At 43.3% G+C, this 20176-nt stretch overlaps 4 protein-coding genes and 1 non-coding gene across 6 annotated transcripts in view; 4 read left to right on the top strand and 1 right to left on the bottom strand.

Moving 5' to 3' along the window:
• The first annotated feature begins 540 nt into the window (after positions 1-540).
• pdp2 (putative pyruvate dehydrogenase phosphatase isoenzyme 2) lies at positions 541-4035 on the top strand. Its single transcript, XM_069686589.1, has 9 exons — positions 541-603; positions 1029-1164; positions 1283-1498; positions 1646-1765; positions 1848-2134; positions 2240-2345; positions 2428-2664; positions 2746-3045; positions 3155-4035. Exons 2-9 carry the CDS (start codon positions 1084-1086, stop codon positions 3428-3430), a joined length of 1623 nt encoding a protein of 540 aa, XP_069542690.1. The 5' UTR covers positions 541-603; positions 1029-1083; the 3' UTR covers positions 3431-4035.
• Positions 4036-4976: 941 nt separating this feature from the next.
• Positions 4977-9269, top strand: LOC138612775 (B-cadherin). The gene is made up of 14 exons (XM_069686214.1): positions 4977-5047; positions 5127-5276; positions 5387-5542; positions 5644-5785; positions 6084-6256; positions 6335-6463; positions 6547-6732; positions 6827-7071; positions 7169-7311; positions 7418-7642; positions 7747-7971; positions 8060-8190; positions 8672-8815; positions 8999-9269. Exons 2-14 carry the CDS (start codon positions 5139-5141, stop codon positions 9248-9250), a joined length of 2289 nt encoding a protein of 762 aa, XP_069542315.1. The 5' UTR covers positions 4977-5047; positions 5127-5138; the 3' UTR covers positions 9251-9269.
• A 1961-nt stretch (positions 9270-11230) lies between these two features.
• Positions 11231-12408, top strand: tmem253 (transmembrane protein 253). The gene is made up of 6 exons (XM_069686101.1): positions 11231-11395; positions 11493-11603; positions 11700-11756; positions 11833-11943; positions 12055-12201; positions 12340-12408. Exons 1-6 carry the CDS (start codon positions 11231-11233, stop codon positions 12391-12393), a joined length of 645 nt encoding a protein of 214 aa, XP_069542202.1. The 3' UTR covers positions 12394-12408.
• Positions 12409-14279: 1871 nt separating this feature from the next.
• The window catches only part of frmd4a (FERM domain containing 4A), a 55875-nt gene continuing 49978 nt past the window's right edge, over positions 14280-20176 (bottom strand). The window contains exons 10-13 of one of the 2 annotated variants that reach the window (XM_069686002.1): positions 19527-20110; positions 18914-19016; positions 18046-18117; positions 17482-17567 (exon numbers count right to left, since the gene is read on the bottom strand). In XM_069686002.1, the coding sequence (XP_069542103.1) occupies positions 18048-18117; positions 18914-19016; positions 19527-20110 (757 nt within the window). In that variant the 3' untranslated portion in view covers positions 17482-17567; positions 18046-18047. Of the gene's footprint in view, positions 17568-18045; positions 18118-18913; positions 19017-19526; positions 20111-20176 lie in introns of both variants that reach the window. The other variant, XM_069686003.1, reaches the window with a different exon arrangement.
• On the top strand, positions 19193-19265 carry trnam-cau (transfer RNA methionine (anticodon CAU)). The gene has a single exon. It is a non-coding gene; the product is annotated as a tRNA-Met (tRNA).

Raw genomic sequence — 20176 nt, 5'->3', positions numbered from 1 at the left:
TGATCTACATTAGCTTAATTTAGAATCAAGACAGTTATTGAACTGTATGTTATCTAAAAAAAAAAGTCAGATTACTTGTGATATAACAAATTCAATACATACAAAAAAGTATAACAATGTGAAATTGTTTCTCACAATATGTCATTCCCCTTTTTCATTAGGGCATCTGATATACTTTGTGAGTAATAAACACAAAAAATCGCAAGATAGGGAGGCAAAAAATGGCACTGATGTCCCCTATGAAGCACAGGTGTTCTGTTGATATGTGCTACCCATCGAGATGTGCTACTGCTGGGGCAGGGTGATTCTGTAGTGGGAGGATGATTTGATAAGGGATGTTAGTCGATGGAAATCCGTCACCCCTAAAAGCCTTAACTTGTTAAAACCAGTGTAGTGCTACTCGTGTAATATGATATAACATTATCCTCATGCAGTGCACTCACATCTGTTTGTTATCAAAAATATAAAATCAGCTAAGGAAGAATTTTTCGACAAGGCAGCGGAAATCGTCAAAACACTCCAAACACAGCCGTGACGTAATACGTCGGCGTCATGCGTGGAGTCACGGCGTTTCTCCATCGACATCGATTCATTTCTAAGTTTGTACGTATTTGAATCAGTATGTGTTTATTCTCCACACTTAACGAATACTGTGCACATCAGTTTATGCGCCGACGTTTTGCTGACTCTAGGTTTTTGTACAAGATTAGGGCTAACATGTAGACATTAGCGAAGCTAGCCAGCTAACGTTAACTTACCAAGCTAACGGCGTTTTAAAGTTAACTTTATACGTTGTTAGCGTATTTAATCCAGCTATCTTGTCTAAACATACACAAAAGAAATGTCAAAACAAGGCGCTATTCGGATTTGGCTTATCGTTGAAGCACTTAAATCATGTTAATTTTAAGCCGGCTAACTCGGAACCTTGAGCTAGCTGTCTTGGCGTTAGCTCCTTTATTGTCTAATGTCTTCATGAATCGTACTGATATCACAATTACCTAATTTGTTTCCCCTTTCCCTCGACATAGACATCCGACTGATTAAGTTGCACAACAGCCTACCAGAAGCGTATGATCATTAGAGATGTCTGGACGTGTGTGCGCCAGCATCTTTCAAAGAGCTTCAAGCTACACACTGACACTCCCCTGCTCTGCTTCATCACAGGTTTGTAACCTGTATGATTAACTTTTGTTTAATTATAATATTTTATTATGAATATGAATTTTAATTTACGGTAAATCATATTCTAATATTGACTGAACAGTGTTCTGTGTTTGTTCAGTTTACTCTCTTTGAAGCATTCCCTTCTTCTCAGCCACGACCAGCCCACCATCATCACTTCTCATCCTGGGGCGCCTCCAGAGCAGAGCAGTTGGGCTTCAGTATACATGGGTCAGCAAATTGTTCTCAGAGTGGGCGACACCTCTCGACTCGTCAGGATATAGACTTCCAGCTCAACCAGGTCCAGATCAACAGTATTCTGCGATCTAATGAGCAGGTGAAGCATGTTCTAGTGTCGTGACTTGTTGAATGTGATAACACAAAATGCATGTTTCTCATTTCCTAAGTTGTTTTCTGATCAGATATCAGTATTGCATCATAATAACTTTTTAATTACGCGTTATCATGTACATCTATGTCTCAGACTGTTAGTGTTCCAGAGTTCGATGGCAGGGGCCTTAGTGCTGTGAGGAAGTTTGAGAGCAACCAGCTTGCTGCTAACACTCCTAATGAAGACCGTCGCAGTGCAGCCACCTGCTTACAGGTATGCATCTTCTCCTCCTGTGTCTGTGCACTTATGTCTCTACTTTCTCCCCCTTCTAATAAGATTTCCCTGTCTTCCTCAGTCAAAGGGCATGCTCTTTGGAGTGTTTGACGGCCATGGGGGCTGGGCGTGTGCACAGGCTGTCAGCGAGCGGCTGCTGTACTACACAGCAGTTGCTATGATGCCAAAGCAGAGCCTCGAGGAGCTTGAGAAATGCATGGAGCATGGCAGACCTGTTCCCCCTATCTTGCAGTGGTACAAACACCATGCAGACTTTAACTATCGTGAATCAGCTTCACTTTACATTGACCACCTCAGAGTCTTCTGGCAAAACTTACTGGACAGTGAGGAACATGGTGAAGGCATGAGGTGAGAAAGCTTGGATTTTCACCTGCATGAATATCTAATATACAAATGAATCCACATGTGATTGGTTCATCTTCAACAACCTTCCGTCATCTCCCTTTTTTTCAGTCCTCCTGATGCTCTGGATCGTGCTTTCAAAAGGCTAGATGCGGACATCTCCTTAGAGGCTCAAGTCCCTCTTTCCAATGACCTGATGAAAAGCACAGCCATTCAGGTAAAACAATATGCCTTGCTTTGTTGCTTAAGTGTATTGAAGGTCAGACAATGCCGATACACAGGTATCATTATCTGTCCAGGTTGCGTTTGCTGGTTGCACTGCCTCTGTGGCTCATGTTGGCACAGAAGGGATCCATGTGGCGAATGCCGGTGACTGCCGGGTAGTTCTAGGGGTGCAGGAGGAGGATGGTTCGTGGAGCGCTTTGCCACTTTCCCAGGATCACAACTCCCAAAATGAGGCGGAGATGGAGCGGATCAGGGCCCAGCACCCACCCTCAGAGAGAGACACAGTGGTCACAGATGACAGACTTCTCGGGGTGAGAGTTCTTCTTAGTTTTGGCTCTGTATAATGAGTTGTCTGCTGAGTGTTTAGTCCTAACCTTTTATCCTGCTCTCAGGTTCTGATGCCACTGCGTGCGTTTGGTGACGTAAGATTCAAGTGGAGCCATGAGTTGCAGCAGAGCATTTTAGCCGGCTTAGAGTCCGGAGTGGACCTGGACTCTCTCAACCTGTATCAGTACACTCCACCTAACTACCTAACTCCACCTTATCTGGATGTGGCACCTGAGCTAACGTATCACAAGCTGAGACCTAAGGACCGCTTTCTGATCCTTGGCACTGACGGCCTGTGGGATGAACTGGGGAGTGAAGAGGCTGTGCGTCTGGTTGGAGAGCACCTGAGTGGGATTCACCTCCAGGTTTGTATGGGGACTCAAAATGAAACTAGTGTTATTCCCAGCACATAACCCATTTTTATCGTTGAACCATCACCCTAAACCAAGTTCCTTCTGTCCCTTCCTCTTTCAGGCTCCGGTTTCTCCCTCTGAGAGGCAGCTCAAATTAGGTCAAATGCATGAGCTGTTGCTTAAACGTAGGGCCCGAGCCTCCCCTGCTCTGGACACCAACGCTGCCACTCACCTCATCAGACGTGCTCTTGGCACCGGGGAGTACGGAGAACTCTGCCAGGAGAGACTGGCCTCCATGCTCGCTCTGCCAGAGGACTTGGCTCGCATGTACAGGGACGATATCACAGCTACTGTGGTGTATCTGAACTCGAACCTGGCCCGAGCTCAACGCAGCTAACAGAGGTTTTTACAAAGCTGGACAGAGATTTAAAGAGTTATAATAACAGTCATCTCTGTCCAGATCATAGCCAACAAATTCTCCAGGCTGTCTGTTTGGAAACTTTTGGGACCATCATTAAAACATGTTACATAGAATGATAGGTTCAAGTGAATTATTTTTAAATAGCTTTTTAAATGCCACAAACCCACTTAGTTAACATATGTTGCATATTGATAGTGAAAGGATTTATAAGGTCAAATGAAGAGAGGCTTTTGGCCCTTAACTGTACAGATGAAGGACATTTTACAGACCTTGTTGCATATCAAAAGTGGACATGTTGGGAGTAAATACCAGTGCACTGTGTCATGCATACACTCACCTTGTTCCTTGTCGCTATTTGTCTTGCACAGTTTGCTTCAGACAATCAGTCTATGGTGTTTCTGTCTGTTTACGTGGATGTTTACCTTTTGTGTAAGCTGTGAATTACATTTTGTGTAAAATGTACAGTCCTCAGTGTGAAAGTTAAATGTATTAAGCTGACCCTCCTCACTTTAACAAAAGATGCTTCCTATTAAAAAGTTGAGAAATGATTTTGCTTTTGAGACATTTCAATGACAAAATAACAAAACTACCATTTTGCAAGTTATAGGCAGCTTAAGCCCTGAGCTTAAGTCCTGAGCTGTGTGGGAAACAGTTTTCAAAATAAACGTTGCTTAAGTGTTAGTTGCTGAGTGTCATGGGAGCCAATCTGATCCCGGAGTGTTTTGTAAACACATGCATGCTTTCCTCCGAGAAAGTTCAACCCTAATGATCTGCAAACAAAATCTAAGTGAAGTCAGGCAACTACTTTAATACATGCTATAAGTGATTCATATTTGTGCAACCCACTTACAGGTTAATTGACATTACATGTATTACTCAATTATTATATGTTACAGTGACATCGCCATTAACAAAAGGTGAGCGTGGATAGCCTCTCTGCATAAACACACACCTGCATGCCCGACAGCGCCTGAGGTCACCTCCAGCTTCTTTGTTTTTCCTGCAGTGATAAAATCAAACAACTGCTTAGTTAGCATCAATACAGGCAGAGTGAAGCTCAGTACACACATGATTACTGTAGCCACGGGCCGTTAGAAGAGCAAACGCTGAAAGGACTGAGGAACTTGAACGTAAAAACTCTCTATAAGGAGAGTCTGTTAATGCCACAAACTTGGCAGGCTGCCAGCGGGACAAAGCAGCAGATCCAGCGTGGACGGTCGCTCCTGTGACGGTGGAGGAAAGGTCTGTAAGGGTTTTTACACTGGAGGAGATGATGGCGAGCAGCAGGACTACAAGGGTGCTCTATTTCTTGTGCCAAGTCCAGGTGAGTTAAAAGTTCCAGTACAAATACATTAGTCTCTAGGTTATGTGGTAAGGTATGTTTTATTACTAGTGTTTTACTCATTAACACTCGAAGTAGATTTGTTGTCCTGATTTTTTTGTTAAAAATGTGCCTGTAAAGCAAAATATAAGCTGTAAACCTACTGAAAAATTCTACTTTTATTTTTAATTGACTAGTTTTTGGCTGCAGCAGCATCTCAACCGTGCTCCAGCAGAATCATCTGCTCAAATAATGAGAGTAAATATCCAGAGGTATGTTTGAGTTCATTTTACAGTTCCTATAAATCAGTTAAATTACAATGATAAATCTGACTTGACATGTGTCAAACAGAAGAGCACTGACATGGGCCTCGAGCAGCTTCCCACCTTTGAGTTTCCACACATGCCTGTCAATCTGCGACGGATCAAGAGGGAGTGGGTTATTCCACAAATTAACTTTCCAGAGAACGACTGGGGTCCATATCCCAAATTCATGGTGAAGGTAATAAAGCAGTAAAAAGCAAGTTTAATTATTCTGACTTCATTTCCACTAAATGTATCTGCTGTAATTTAAGCCAACTTGGCCAAAATATCTTTAAAATCGTGTTTCAGATCAAGTCAAGCAAAGACGAAAAGGTGGCGATAACCTACAAGATCAGCGGGCCGGGTGCCGATCAGCCTCCTGAGGGTGTTTTCACTGTTGATCGCAGATCTGGGGTGCTATATGTGACGCAGCCACTGGACAGGGAGAAGACAGCCAAATACAGTGTGAGCTAAACAAGAAAGAGCAAAATCTCACTTTTTTACAGATAATTGCAAAAACTCCCTTTGCACGCACAATATTATGTAGTCTGTGTTGTGTGTTACAGCTGTGGGCCCATGCGCTGAATGAGGGCGTTAAAGCCGAGGAGCCCATGGAGCTCGTTATCAACGTCATCGACCAGAACGACAACGCTCCAAAATTCACTCAGAACCCTTTTTATGGCCGAGTGAGTGAAAGTGCCAACATTGGTGAGAGAATATAAACAAATGTGTAGACACAAACACACACACACGGCACAAGGCCAAGCTTAAACACCCAAACAGGAAGACCTTGAACAGCCTTTCACACACAAATACACACTCAGTGTTCCATGAACACACACAGAAAAATGAATTACATGTTTTTTTTTGTTTGTTTTGTTTTTCATGTCCTTGTATTTTGATTATCCCTTAACACTTTGGGAATTTTCTCTATTGCATTCATGCTAAAATTTCACTAACCTAACGTAATGCTTCACCTCATGGTGTAACTTATTTTTCCCGACAGAGGACTTCATCACAAAGGTAACAGCGTTAGATAAAGATGACCCACATACAAGCAATGCTATAATCAGGTACAGGATAAAGGCTCAGATGCCTCAAATGCCCAAAGAGGACATGTTTGCCATAAACCCCGTGAGTGGACTCATCAGTGTGAAGGCAGGCGGACTGGACAGAGAGGTAATGGGATCGTACACTAACAACTCTTATTTTATTTCTTAATTGTGGTTTCCTTTGTAACTCATTTCCCCGTGTTAGACTCACCCAGAGTACAAGCTGATCATTGAGGCTGCTGACATGGAGGGAGATGGGCTTACATCCACCTGCACTGTTGTCATAAGCATCACGGACAGCAACGATAATGCTCCAGAGTTCACTGTAACGTCTGTGAGTTCAAATTGCCCAAATACTTCTAAGAATTTTTTTTTTATCTGTACCTGTGTTTAGCAATGCTTTCTTACTTTTCCCAGATATCCACATCAGCCCCTGAGAATGAGGTCGGAGTGGAGGTATTAAGACTAAAGATCATTGACAAGGATGAGTTAGGATCTCCCAACGCCAACGCCAAATACTCAATAATCAAAGGCAATGAGAGGGGAGACTTCAACATCACCACAGGCCCTGATAAAATTGAAGGAATCCTCAAGACAGCCAAGGTAAGGAAACACCTTTCCATTTTATTCAAACATATTTGCAGTTTTACTCACCATACAGAGTACATCATACTTCTTCCCATGCATCGCTTTCAAGGATCTGGATTTCGAGAGAATTCCTGTCTTTACTCTGCTGGTGTTGGTGACAAATGAGGCGCCGTTTTCCGGGCCGGTATCAACCTCGACGGCCACAGTCACTGTAAAAGTGGTGGACAAGAATGAGCCTCCTGTTTTTAGACCGGCAGAGATCCATGTGAGCGTCTCAGAGGATGCAGAAATAGGGAGCTCTGTGGCCGACCTCAGAGCTAAGGACCCCGACACAGCCAGGAAACAGAGCGTTAGGTAATAATTACGCATAAATACAATAAATATGTGGCCTTATTGTGCATGTGGTATGTATAAATTATGATGTTTAAGTTATACTTTCTCTTGCTTTCAGATATGAGTTGCACAATGACACTGCCAGGTGGCTGAATGTTGATAAAGACACAGGATCAGTCGTGGTTAGGAGCAGCATGGACAGAGAGTCGCACCGTGTCAAAGACAGCAAATACACAGTACTAGTTTTGTCTTATGACAATGGTGAATTTGCACTTTTAGTCACCTAACATCAAGCCTTCTTTATTTGTCAACCTTTAAACCTGACTGAACGTAACCCTGATGTGTCCTTTTCTTTTCATCCTCCTAGACACAGTCCCAGCTACAGGGACAGGTACTCTGGTTGTGACTTTATTAGATGTGAACGACCATCTTCCTGTGATCAAGCAGAGGAAGGCCAGTCTATGCAACAGTGACCCTTCTCCTGTCCTGCTTGATATCGTGGACCTTGACGGAACAGGTCATGCTGGACCGTTTACTGTCGAGCTTCAGGGAGAGCACAGGATCAACTGGACGATTAGCACCAATTCCACAAGTGAGAGAGCTCTTACATACCTCGAAACCTATTCAACAAAAAAACAGCCATGTGCTCGAGAAAATCCGGCTCTGTATTATTCTGCTTTTTTTCCTTCCTTGCAGGCAACAAGGCAGCCCTGGCCCCCAAACGAGAGCTGTCCCCCGGGGACTACTATGTGCTCATGCGTATCTATGATGCAGGCATGCTCTACCAAGAAAGCACACTGGTGGCAGAAGTATGCCAATGTCAAGGAGCCGTCTCCACCTGCTTCATCCCACGCTCCGCCCCTCGTCTGCGCGTCCCTTCTCTCACAACCACAGTTCTTGGAGTCATTTTTGTTCTTTTGTGTATGTAAAGGTCACTTAATGCTCTAAATTTGTTTGGTTTAGGTTCGGTTCTGTCTTTAGCTACTCTGATTTTTGTGGTTGACTACAGTACTGCTCCTGCTGCTGCTGTTGTTGCTGAGAAGGAGGAGGAGGTCCGAAAAGGACGTGCCTCTTTTTGAAGAGATACCCAGGGACAACATCTTCTATTATGATGAGGAGGGAGGAGGTGAAGAAGACCAGGTAGGAGCAGGAAATTGTGATACAGTTGAACAAGACATTAGAAAATATATATATCGGTCTAAGAGTTACAGAAATGGAAGTAGTCGGCTTTAAGTTGCACTCCCCTCACACATGAAACTAAAATGCAACCTAAGAGAAAAAAGTTCAGATATAAAAAGAATAAAACATAATGAGTGAAAATCCCTCAAGCTGTAAGAGTTACACTCAACTGAACGCAAAAGACAAAGCAATCTACTTAATTAACTTTCAGGCTTACACTCTTTAACAGAGACACAAGTAGGCTCAGCAAAAATATCTAAAGACAGGCAGAAGGTGGACATAAAGCTGCCTGAGAGTCAGGAAAACTAAGGTTGGCAGAATAGGCATACTGTACTGATAACATCCTGTGAAACTTAGACTTAGAGTCACGCTAATATTCTTGAAGCTGCTCTTTCAGTGCGATATTAGCAACCAGTTGACTGTTTTCCCTGCCTGTCTTCAGGAGTATGACCTGAGCCAACTCCACAGAGGGCTTGATAACCGTCCTGAAGTCTTCAGCGCTGATGTGTTTCCTACTGCTCAGAGCCGACCGTGCTACCGCCTACAACTCAGAGCCAATGAAGAGATCGACAAATTCATTGAGGATGTGAGTGATGCAAAATATTATATACAACAGCTCGGACCAAGTAATCTGATTGGATAAGAGGCATTCCATGAGTGCTGATATAGAGAACAACATCACTGAGACTTTTTACTCCGCCTCTGACCTATAGTATATTTACAAGAATATATAACTGTGTAAAAATCCTTTCCTTGGTTTCCCCCGTAGAATCTTCACGTTGCAGACAGTGACCCCACAGCTCCTCCGTATGACTCTCTACTGGTGTTTGACTATGAGGGTGTCGGCTCCGAGGTGAGTTCTCTCAGCTCCATCAACTCCTCAGGCTCGGAGGAGGAGCAGGACTATGAGAGCCTTTCCCACTGGGGACCACGTTTCAGCAGGTTGGCTGACCTGTACACAGGTGGGATAGAAGAGGATGATGACACAGAAACACTGCCAGGAAAAACAGAATGGGTTTAAAATTTAAAGATCGTCCAAATAGTTTTTTTTATCTCCGAGGTCCTCAGAGTGCTGTGTGACCTCTTTCAGCTGCCGTCTGTGGCCTGTTCTGCGATGGGAGATGCTTTTGCATTGTTTATACAGCTTATCTTAAATAACACTAACGCGGAGTTCCTCAAGGCTCAATCATAGGTCCAATTATATTTTCTTTTTCCCCTTTATATAGGTCTAATTATCCATAACTTCAATGGACTTGTCACTGTGTGGTTGCATTGTTGCCTCTTACTCAGATAACATGCTGGAGGCCATATGTGTGTAACTTTTTGTATCAACTTTTACACGTCTTTAATCAATCATTTTTAACCCTCATCTTATCCTGTGTTTCCAATAATGTTTTCTTTGTTTGTTATTTGTTGTTTTGTATCATGTTAGAAATGTGCTTTACGAATAAAGTTATTTCTATTTGTAAATGTCTGCAACTAGCTGCTTGAAAGCACGATCCAGAGCATCAGGAGGTCTTAAAAAGGGGACATGAAGGAAGGTTGTGAAAGAAAAATCACATGCAGATTAATTTGTGTATTGAGTTACTCATGTAGGAAAATCCAAGATTTCTTACCTCATGTCTTCACCATGTTCCTCACTGTCAAGTTGCCAGAAGACTCTGAGGTGGTCAATGTAAAGTGAAGATTCATGATAGTGAACATCAGGTTTTGAAGTCAGTTCAACGTCAGGTTTTGACGTCACCCCCTCATTGGGTTTTTACTTCAGCTACACGTCAGGATTTGACCTCTTCCAACCTCCAACAATGAAATTTGATGCCAGCCCAACGTCAGGTTTTTACATCAGCAGAATGTCAGTATACATCCTGACATCAACCCAGTGTCAGGAGTTGACATCTGTAAGGTTTTGACATCAGCTCAATGTCAGGATTTGTCGTCAACCCAACAGGTTTTGACGTCAATCCAACGTCAGGTTTTGACGGCAACCAGATTTGAATCCATCCATTATCTAGACTATTTTTCCTGTTCAGGGTCGCAGGGGGCTGGAGCCTATCCCAGCTGTCATTGGGCGAAGGGCGCCAGTCAATCACAGATCTGACACATAGAGACAACAGACATCCTTTGGCACTCACACCCACACCTATGGGCAATTTAGAGTCACCAACTAGCATGTCTTTGGACTGTGGGAGGAAGCCAGAGAGAACCCACGCATGCACGAGGAGAACATGCAACTCTGCACAGAAAGGCCCACCTTGCCCAAACCGGGGTTTGAACCAGTGACCTTCTAGCTGTGAGGCAACAGTGCTTACAGCCCCCAGATTTTAATACTCAGCCAAAATCAACAACTTTCCAATGAAGTATGGAGCAAGTTAATAAGTTATCTATGAAGTTATTTATCTTTGTAATATTTTATTTACATGATTTTACCCCCATTTCATCTCATTATGGTTTTGTGCATTTGTGTGCCTTGTGTTTTTTGTTGTTGTTTCATTTCATTTATCATTAAAATGTGTTGAATGTGTTGTAGTTATGCATCAAAATAAGTTTTTATTTGTAATGTACTGCTTTATTTATTTGAGAGTGTGATGTCAGGGCACAAAGTACAATATAAAGCTATAAAAAGAAACCGATCCTCTGGTGCAAATGTCAGCCCTGTCCACAAGCTGAAAAGCTCTTTAGACGTGACCAATTTCTGACCTGAAATCACTTCCTCAAGAATGGACTTTAACCATTCTTTATCAACTCAGGTGGACTTTCACCCTCTGGATTTCCTTTAGCCTGCTATGGAAAACCAGCAGCTGCGGGAAAATCAGTCTCAATGTTTGTTATTACAGTTTGATGACATTTTCTGCTGAAATGACCTGTGGATAAAGGAGTTAAAGCTTTCGGAAAGGTAAGTGCTTACACTGACTGATATCAACCGACAGAATCAGATGTGTGTGTGGGTTGACTGATTTGAAAGGGCAGGGCGTTTTGACAACATTTTTCTCTCTCACACAAGATGACACAGAACATGTTTCAGGAGGGGCTGTACCAGGTGTTTGTTAAAGAGACACCCCCAACCCCTTCATCGACCCAGGTCTCCACGGATAACGTGGTCCTCTTAAATGCCAGGATTCATCGCTGGTTTGGAACGGTGGTTAACAGCAGAGTTTTAGTCGCTGGGGTGAGACGCTCCATTCTGCTGCTTTTCCAGAACATATATTATATCTTTCCTTTGAAGCTTTTCTACTCTCACTTGCTTTGTTTGTGTTTGTCCTCAGGTGGTTCAGATCCTCAGTGCCTTTGCTTGCATACTTTCTACAGTCACCCATGCATGCGTGAGCTACAACTGCTCCGTCACCATGACAACACCAGTGTGGTCAAGCCTATCTGTGAGTCTGGGTTTTATCACTCAGTGTAAATGTTTTAGACAGACAGACAGAAAGAGCGAGGGAATCAAACACTGGCTGATGAGTGTGTTTTTTCAGTATTTGGCTGCTGGGTGTCTGGCAATAGAGGTTCAGAGGAAAGCTACTCAAACAAAGGTAAATACTATGAGTTATAATCTTGCTTATATAACAATATTATTAGCTTTACTAATGTTGAATTTTTGCTGAACAGATCATCACCCTAATGGGTCTGAACATCTTCAGTCTGCTGTTTGGCTTCACTGCGCTGCTAGCTAACAGCATCAGTTCTGTAGATCCTGTCGCACTCAACACAAACCAACAGGTACTTTGGTTTTGAGCTGCCTTAGCTTTACATACTGAACAATACATGGTTTTTGAGCTGTCACTGACTCTTTTCCGTCTCGCTCTCCACCGTCTGCCTTCTTCTCACCAGCGTGTCGGTTCATATGTAGCAAAAGGGAGCTCCATAATGTTTACTGTGCAGTGTTTTCTTGCATCAGTCTACATACTTTTCCTGTCCTGGAGAGGCCTACGTCGCTACAGTGCTCCACATACTCAGGCCTACAGCCGAGTCTCACAGGTAAATATAGTAGGATGGAACATGCTTGGTATAAGAGAGGATTTTTTAACTATTGATTTGGGTACTCTGGTCATTTCCAGGTCATATGAAAACCTTAAATGGCATCTGATTTTTTTTTTTCTCTCTTTTCTGGAGCAGACTCAAGATGAAGCAAACGGGCCTCTACTGGAACAAGAGGAATTCAGTCTGTAAAGACCTGAAGAGAGGCACACTCCTGCATGCACAATGTTACTGTTGTTTATCAGGGTCTGAGTGGGTTTTAAGAACAGTTTATATAATCCTGTTTTGTTAAATTATTTAAGGTATTGTCAAATTAGATCCTGAATGATGACTGAAAAATCACTTCTCCTTTGGGGTTCATTAAAACTCAAACACATGTATACATGTGTATATAACCACATCAAAGTCATAAGAAATTAAAGCAAACATTATTATGCATGTTTTCACATTTGGGCAATCTTATTATTTAACCAAATATTATTAAATCTGATTCTAGTTTTTTCTTCTGCTCTGTTTTTCTTCTTCTCTGTGGTGAACACTAGAGGGCAGTATTGTCCCTGTTATGACCTGTTTTACAGTCTGATCCATAAATCATATCCCTCTGTTTAGTCTAAGAAAAGAGGCTGAAATAGTTCTGTAACAAAAAAATTGTTAATAATTAGAATCAGCAGGACTTGTCTGGTGACTGTAGAGCAAACACTAGATACTGATCATGGCAACAACAGATTTTAACGAGAGGATGATTACTCAGCAGCAAAGATTGTATCGACCAGTGACAGTGTCAGTCAGCATCCTAATGAGGGACACCATGAACATGCTGAAGTGGACATATGGGGAGAATTCCTATTCAAAATGAAAAGATAATTTCATGATCACTGAGGGACAAACTGGTTTAAAATCCTATAACTTACCTTTATTTACAGTAACAAAGTAGGGCTATTAAAGTGCATAACCAATTTAAACTTATGATATTTTGAGAATGAAGAAGGGCATATCTGCTGCATTTAGCATTTAACACTGTCAGGAGCAGGGAGGCCCCTTGTTGTGTGAGAATAACAGCACGATCAGAGCATTGTGAATTCCCTGTTTTAATGTATAATAAATATTATGTTTTAGTAAACTTGCCCAGAACTTAAACAATAACAGATGATGTTGCAAAAGAGTCCTCACAAAGATATATGTCCAAAGTGCACAGAGGAGAGACACAGTGACGGTTGTGTGTGTGTGGTGGGTATTTAAATGATGGAGGATTTCATTAAGAACATAAAGCAAGGTCACACACTTCTTCTTTACACAAACACACCCACACACACATACACACACAGAGTTGTAGGAGAAAAAGTTTCTCACGGCATGTCTGGCTAACAGCTTCCAGCTGTTGCCTGGTTTGGAGAGCTGCTATGGGAACATACCGAAGACAAAGAGTAACATGGATTCATTAATAAACAGACAGAGAAGGAGAATGGAAGAAAGCAGGGTGAGCAGGTTGGGTGTCCTGCAGAAACTTACGACCGATTTCTTTCTAGAAACTACTTTTTTATGCCGTAAAAAAGTACTGTATTAAGTCTGTGTAACCAGTGTTTGATGATATGCGCTAACATGAACAATCCATTTGCTCAGATGTCTGCTTCTCTTCAAACATAAAGTTTCCTACAAAGAAAGATTGTTCAGAGTACAGTATGTGACATAGTGGCATGCAGATCAAAACTAGCTTAAAACCTACGTGAATGAATCTGTGCAGCTGTTCAATCCACTGCTCCTCTGCCGGGTGATGAGTCATAACTTTCATCTTGTGAGTGTATCTTCCTCCCCAATCCACAGGATATCCTCCGTCTCCCTCTCTTGGAGGACAGGGTGTAAAGAGCGAAGTGAGTGAGGCCTGGATGTGATGACAGGAGGGTGAGTGTGTCCGGAGGAGAGGAAGTACATGCGGGGATTCCCTTTGATGAGTCTGACTACTCGGTCTGATACTCTGACCTTTCAGCAAGAACAGCCAGGAAGGATTTGATGTGAGCCACCTGGGAAGGAAGTGAATAACTAAATAACTTAAGGAAAAGAAAACAGACGAAGACATAATCTTGAGAACATTCATCAATAATTTATTTTTCTTACTCTGAAGAACCACCACGGCTTCTCATCTTGAAAATTCATCGTCAATTTCCAACAACACAGTTTTGAAAAATGTAAAGTTACTATACAAATTTTTAATAGAAAAAAGAATAAATTAACTGTGGAATTCAGTTATTTTTTTTTTATCAATTCCACATTTTTTTCTACAACACCTTTAATGTATTGTTACAGTTGAACAGAACTGATAAAATCAAGTTACATGCTCTATTGTCTGGTAGGGGGAGTGTTCTACTATTAAACTGTCTGTTAAAATAAGCTTCATTTTGCACATCTGGTATTGAATCTATTGAAATCGATGAAGAGGTGTCTAGATCCTACGTGACAAAGCAGTAACTGGTCATTTTGTAGCACCTGAAAGGGTTGTTACAATGTCAGAACAAAAAAAAAAAGAACAATACATGTTCATATAAAATGGAACATTGTTAAAACAATGAATGTGAGTGTTAAAAACCCCACAAAACCTTACAGTGCCCCTCCGTACATACAGGTAAAGACTGGTAAAAGAGTTAGTTCAGTTTCTCTTAGGTGTACAAAAACCTCACACGTTTCTATGGAGCACAGAAAATATGGTATGTTTGGAGCTACAGAGGGAGGGGACGTCACACTTCTTCACATTGGGCTCAGAGGTCAGAGATTACCACAGGGTTAAAATGGCGAGGCAACACTATGGAGCAAGACGTGCTAATAAAAGTCGGATGCTGAATATCTTTGGGGTCTTTATTTGTCTGTGGATCTGCAGGGCATGCACGGGATTATGTCTTGAGTGAGCATAGCAGGGACAAACTTGCACTCTGATAGTGTTGTAAATTTTCCAACTGGAGGGGGTGCTGGTTCCAATCCTGGGTAAAGTGATCCAATCCCACCAGACGTTGGCGGACAAATCTTGCGGAGAACCAACCATGCAGGGATCGGGCTAAACCTTCTTCTTACTTTAACAAGAAAGCGTCAGGTTACAGCGACTGATGTGAGTGCATAAAGGAAACACAACACCACGAGGGACAGGGTTCAATTCCTCCCATGACACACAGAATGTTACACCATCTATCCAGACATAATGGTGCTATAAGGTAAAAAAAAAAGCATGTCCACTTGTATTTCCGAGGTGCTGTCATAATCTTAGTCAATTTAAAACCTGATTTTCTGCAACAATAAAACAACAGACAAACTCTGTTTAAGGGACGATGAGGTTAAGTGATTCAGGGGCAGCTAAAACATGCAGAGTTGTACTTGCGTCATACAAAACCAGATGTGCTTTTCTAACCCTGTTCTGAATATCTGATTGTTAATATGGATGAGTGAGAATCTCCACTTGAAATGGTTTATAGAATTGTTTCAGTTCTGGCTTCTCTTGTGCCCCTGACAGTGCAGGGATGTTCATTAATGTTCGTATTTGTTGATGTGCATGTACTAACAAAATGTAACTCGCAGTCCATCCCCTATAGACACTGTTAATGTTGTGCTTTTTAGAGTAGCTTTCAACATTTCCAACCACACCTGATGCCAAATCATAGAGCTGTCTGCTGCTGTTTAATCTGATAGCTACAGACTGTGGGGTTTTACTGTCTGGGTTTGTATCTTGAACGAGTCTCTGTGTCAGTGCTGAATTACAATACAAATGTAAAGCACCAACACGTTTGGCACTGATAAACTTGCACCCATGCGTGCCGATAATGTGATTTGTTGTGACAGTCACGACAGCATTGAGTTTGGCTGTCTGTGTTCAGTAACGCTGAAGAGATGGAGCGGAAGATGAGAAAGCACAGTGCTACAAGAGGTGCTGACAGATACCCAGCGTGGTGAGAATAGAGCCGGAGGAGGAGGGAAGAAAAAGAAAGATGTTGAACAGCCTCAATATTGAACTAAAGTAATGGATGCAACCAGAAAAGTCCTCTTTTAGGGGTGAAAATGAAATATTACACCCACAATAAAACATGACAGTATACGTGACTTGGTGTGCTCATGTTAACACCCCCTATTGACCCCTCACCTTTGCGCCCCTGCCTCTCACTCTGGCTTAGCACTGATCACAGGGCGACACGTGGCGCAACAGACTGTTGCGGACAGAGAAATCTTGTCAAGACCCAAAACATTAATGAAACACTTTTGATGAAATCACTGAAACAAGCATAGATTAATGCCAAACCCAAGAACAACTCCAAATCCTCCTTCTGATGCTCTAATAACCCTTTACTCCAAACCTCACAAGGCAGAGAACACAGCAAAGTGCCTGCTTCACTACACTCTGTAGATTCAAACCAGTTTGTGTTCTTGTACAGTGTTTGTTATTGCTGTAGTCCCCTTAAAAATCCCATGAACCATCCCGACGCCATCACTTTGAATTCACTCGCATACGGTTGCAGTTACTTTTCTGCAAGGGCACCAGCCCGCGGACCCTGGTGCGACCAGTCAATCCAGTAGTTGTCTTTGGTTGTGGGTTGAACTGAGAGGAGTTGAAATTGTCGGTAAATCCAGATTGGTTTTCCAAAAGTCTGTCATCTTCTCTTCTTATAAATATGCAGGGACGAATAAACGTAAAAGACGAACAACATTAATGAGAATAATGGAATCCTACACAGCTCGTTCTGGCCTGGAAATGTCTCTGTTTAAACTGGTGGCTCAAATCCAGCAGGTATCCTCTGATTGGGTGGCAGTGCACTGGAGTTAATGAGATCGGGGCTGACAGAAGCTGAGATATGAAACAGATCCGGGTTTGGCCGATGTTGGGTTGTACGTCTGATATTTTTCTGTGCTCTCTTTTCCCATCGCTCTTTCCCGTTTGCTTGTGTGCTGAGTGAGTAAAGAACGGGCTCTGTGGTGCTGCAGGGCATCAGTTTAACAGCTGAGGTGGCACTTCTCAGTCCGTCCTGTGAATTCTGCCCTAATCAGAGCCCAGCGAGTGTGTCCCTGTCCAGCTGAGCTGTGAAAGAGGGGCTTAATAAAGAGGTGGTGAGATGGATGGAGGGCAGGATTTAGGGAGGAGGGAGGCTCATGTCCAGTCCCCCGGTCTGCTCAGGGCAGGGTTTTTGTAGGGCCTTGAGGATGAGGTTGTCAGTTGTCGATGGGAAGTGGTGAGGGACAGTGAAGACGCAGTAGGAGAGGGCAATGGGACTTTTCTGGGCCCCATAGGAAGGTCTCAGACCAGGGTTCCAGGTTTGGCCTTGTCGTGTCCGTACCACTGCACATCTGCCAGTTCTGAACACAGGGGGCTGCTGAGGAAACAGCTGTCACTGAACGACCTGCGGAGGAAGAGACAGGCCAGGATAAGACTCACAGATATAGGTGCTTTATTTCAACATGTACGTTGATTAACCTTCCAAATACTACCAACTATATTGTTTCAAAAGCCAGTTTGTTCTCTGTTATAACACATACAGCACATAATGAATTTCTATTAGTAAATCCTGTAAGGAATTAGCCACAGTGTCAGAGCACAGAGCAGAGCACATGCAGAGATCAGATACAGCCAGAGAAAGATCACATGACACAGTTACCACCACCACCAACAAGCAAGAAAAATGTGCACATTCCCCCTTTGTCGGCCCCCCAAAGTTGATGGTGTAAGTGACAGATTCCTATGAATAAAAGTCTGATAAAGATGAACCTCGACTTCTTATTTTAGTTTTTTTTTTTTTCTCTCTGTTATGCTGCTGCTGTGTTTACCCAACAGTAAACTGTAGGTTTAGACCCCTGCGAGGCCGAGACCACAGACAGTACCTCTATGCATCAGAGCTGGGCTGAGGGGGAGACTGACAGACGTCCACAGTAGGAGAGCTGTCTGCTGTGCCTCTAAACAAGGAGAGAGGACACACACACAAGGAAAGGAGGGTTAGTGCAGAAAGAAGAGAGAGACAGAGAAAGATCCGACAAATATTAGGTAATAAGAGAATTTTCCATGAAGAAAAGTTTATCAGAGGTTGTGAGAAGATGGAAAAAGAGATGCAGTGAGTGAAAAAGTGAAGAGATGTGATGTATTTGGATGTTGAGGATGAAAAAAGTAAAAGAATAAGAACCCCATATCATATAAAAATCATTCTTTAGGATTAGTTCAACAGTAAAAACAAAGTCAGTCGACAGTTAAAGCGTGTGGGGATGTTAGAGTGAGGTTTGAATAAATATCAAGAGAAAAAAGCTGAGTAGCCAAGATGGTGTTTTCCAGACACACGAATGTGGACAAATACATCCAGGTCCACCTGAGTGTGGCCTTGATTTAATCAGTGTGTCCTTAAAGTGGGGGTATTATGCTAATTTCAAGCTTCAAATTTCATTCTGTGATACCTGTGGAGTAGCTTAGCATCATTTACAGTTAAAAAAAACTCATCATTTTTCTCACACTGGTGCTCTGTGCAGGCCCTCATACAGCCTCTGCCTGAAACAACTCAGTCAGCTCTGTCCCTTTAAGAAATCCCACCCCTACGAGCCTGCTTTCTTCTGATTGGCCATTTATCCGAAGCCTGCTGAGGCTGCACTTTGTGACGTCACAAAGTGTGCGGTGTGTACATCGTCTTAAAATGTGAACAGCATAATACCCCCTCTTTAATGCACATATTCATACCAGGTGTAACGGGGCATGTGTGTCTCTTACCCGCTCTGCCAGTTGAGGATGTGCTGTGGGCTGCAGGGGGGCGTGGGCGTGGCTGCATGTTCGCTGGAGGGCGTCATACTCCTCTGGCTGTGAGGGGATGCAGCTACGGGAAAAAGGCCGACAGTAAGTCAGGCTGAATGAGACTACCTAGAGATAAGGACCAAAGGAATTTCAACTATGCTCCACATAAAGGGTTGGGGGATGTGGCTTGTGTGTGACAGGGGCCATTTGCCTCAGGGATCGTGTAACACTAGAGTCACATGACAGCACTGAGCTCAGGCCTCGTTGGCGCAGTAGGCAGCGCGTCAGTCTCATAATCTGAAGGTCGTGAGTTCGAGCCTCACACGGGGCACTTCTTTTTCATTCTGCAGTGACATCGAGCACATGGGGTGTCCTTTTATTCTATAAACTGTATATTTATAGTCACAAGAAGCCTTATGCTCACACGTAATGGACCAAGTAAACTCTTCCTCTAAATGCACAAAAGTGGCTGCAGAAAAGTCTGGCGAACTCATCATTGTTAAAATCTCTGAATAAACTTGATATTTGTACATACATGACAATCTTTACCCACGTAAGACAGGTTTAATGTGTATAAATGAAGAACACCCACCTGGTGAGCCCTTAGCGAGTGTCCCTACTCTACTCCCTCGACCATGTCCCAGGGTGCCTTGCTGTGACCCGGTCTCGGAGGAAGTAGACCCTGAGTGTGAGTGACTCCTCTCCTTCAGGCTTCCTGAGGACCTCTGGTACCAGCACCGCAGCTCTTCAGACACTGCCGCCCTCCCCCCTCCTCCGCCTCCACCACCCTCGCGCCCCAATGAAGGAGTCCGTACGATCTGAGAACGAGAGGGCGTGAGTCGGCCGCTCCCTTCTCCTCCCTCCTCTCCCCCCCAGGCCTCTTTGTAAAGTCCCCCGGCTGTGTAGGAGCTTGAGGTCTTGAACTGGGCCTTTACGCTGTAGTGGCCCTCCTGATCGCTCTCCAGGCTGCGCACCACCACAGGGTTGGGGCTGCCCTCCACGTATAGTGGGTACTCCTTGATGCGGTACTGGGAGGAGGGCTGGCTCTGACTGTGGAGGTAGACTCCGTGGTGTCCCCCTCCAATCCCACCTCCACCCGAGCCTCCTCCAGAGCCGTTCTTAGCTGCAAGGTTTGGCATGGAGCCAGAGTTAGAGGAACCAAGGTGACCTGCAGACCTGGAAAGAGAATAAAGTACAACACATACATCAAACTCACAACGGAACTGTTAATTATTTTAAATA

The sequence above is a fragment of the Semicossyphus pulcher genome, unplaced genomic scaffold (assembly GCF_022749685.1).
Source record: "Semicossyphus pulcher isolate SPU_LCO1_2020_fin unplaced genomic scaffold, fSemPul1.0.p SCAF_8, whole genome shotgun sequence".
NCBI lineage: Eukaryota > Metazoa > Chordata > Actinopteri > Labriformes > Labridae > Semicossyphus > Semicossyphus pulcher.
Note: the sequence above shows the minus strand (reverse complement) of the source record. Positions and strands in the feature narration are given on the sequence as shown.

Bases quoted from the DNA above. Each gene is read 5' to 3' on its own strand.
- pdp2 (XM_069686589.1), top strand. From the start codon at position 1,084: ATGTCTGGACGTGTGTGCGCCAGCATCTTTCAAAGAGCTTCAAGCTAC. The intron at 1,499-1,645 runs GTGAAGCATGTT...TCTATGTCTCAG, and splicing joins TTCTGCGATCTAATGAGCAG to ACTGTTAGTGTTCCAGAGTT. The intron at 3,046-3,154 runs GTTTGTATGGGG...TTCCTCTTTCAG, and splicing joins TGAGTGGGATTCACCTCCAG to GCTCCGGTTTCTCCCTCTGA.
- LOC138612775 (XM_069686214.1), top strand. From the start codon at position 5,139: ATGGGCCTCGAGCAGCTTCCCACCTTTGAGTTTCCACACATGCCTGTC. The intron at 7,072-7,168 runs GTAATAATTACG...TCTTGCTTTCAG, and splicing joins GCCAGGAAACAGAGCGTTAG to ATATGAGTTGCACAATGACA. The intron at 7,312-7,417 runs GTGAATTTGCAC...TCATCCTCCTAG, and splicing joins AGTTTTGTCTTATGACAATG to ACACAGTCCCAGCTACAGGG.
- tmem253 (XM_069686101.1), top strand. From the start codon at position 11,231: ATGACACAGAACATGTTTCAGGAGGGGCTGTACCAGGTGTTTGTTAAA. The intron at 11,604-11,699 runs GTGAGTCTGGGT...GTGTTTTTTCAG, and splicing joins CAGTGTGGTCAAGCCTATCT to TATTTGGCTGCTGGGTGTCT. The intron at 11,757-11,832 runs GTAAATACTATG...TTTGCTGAACAG, and splicing joins GGAAAGCTACTCAAACAAAG to ATCATCACCCTAATGGGTCT.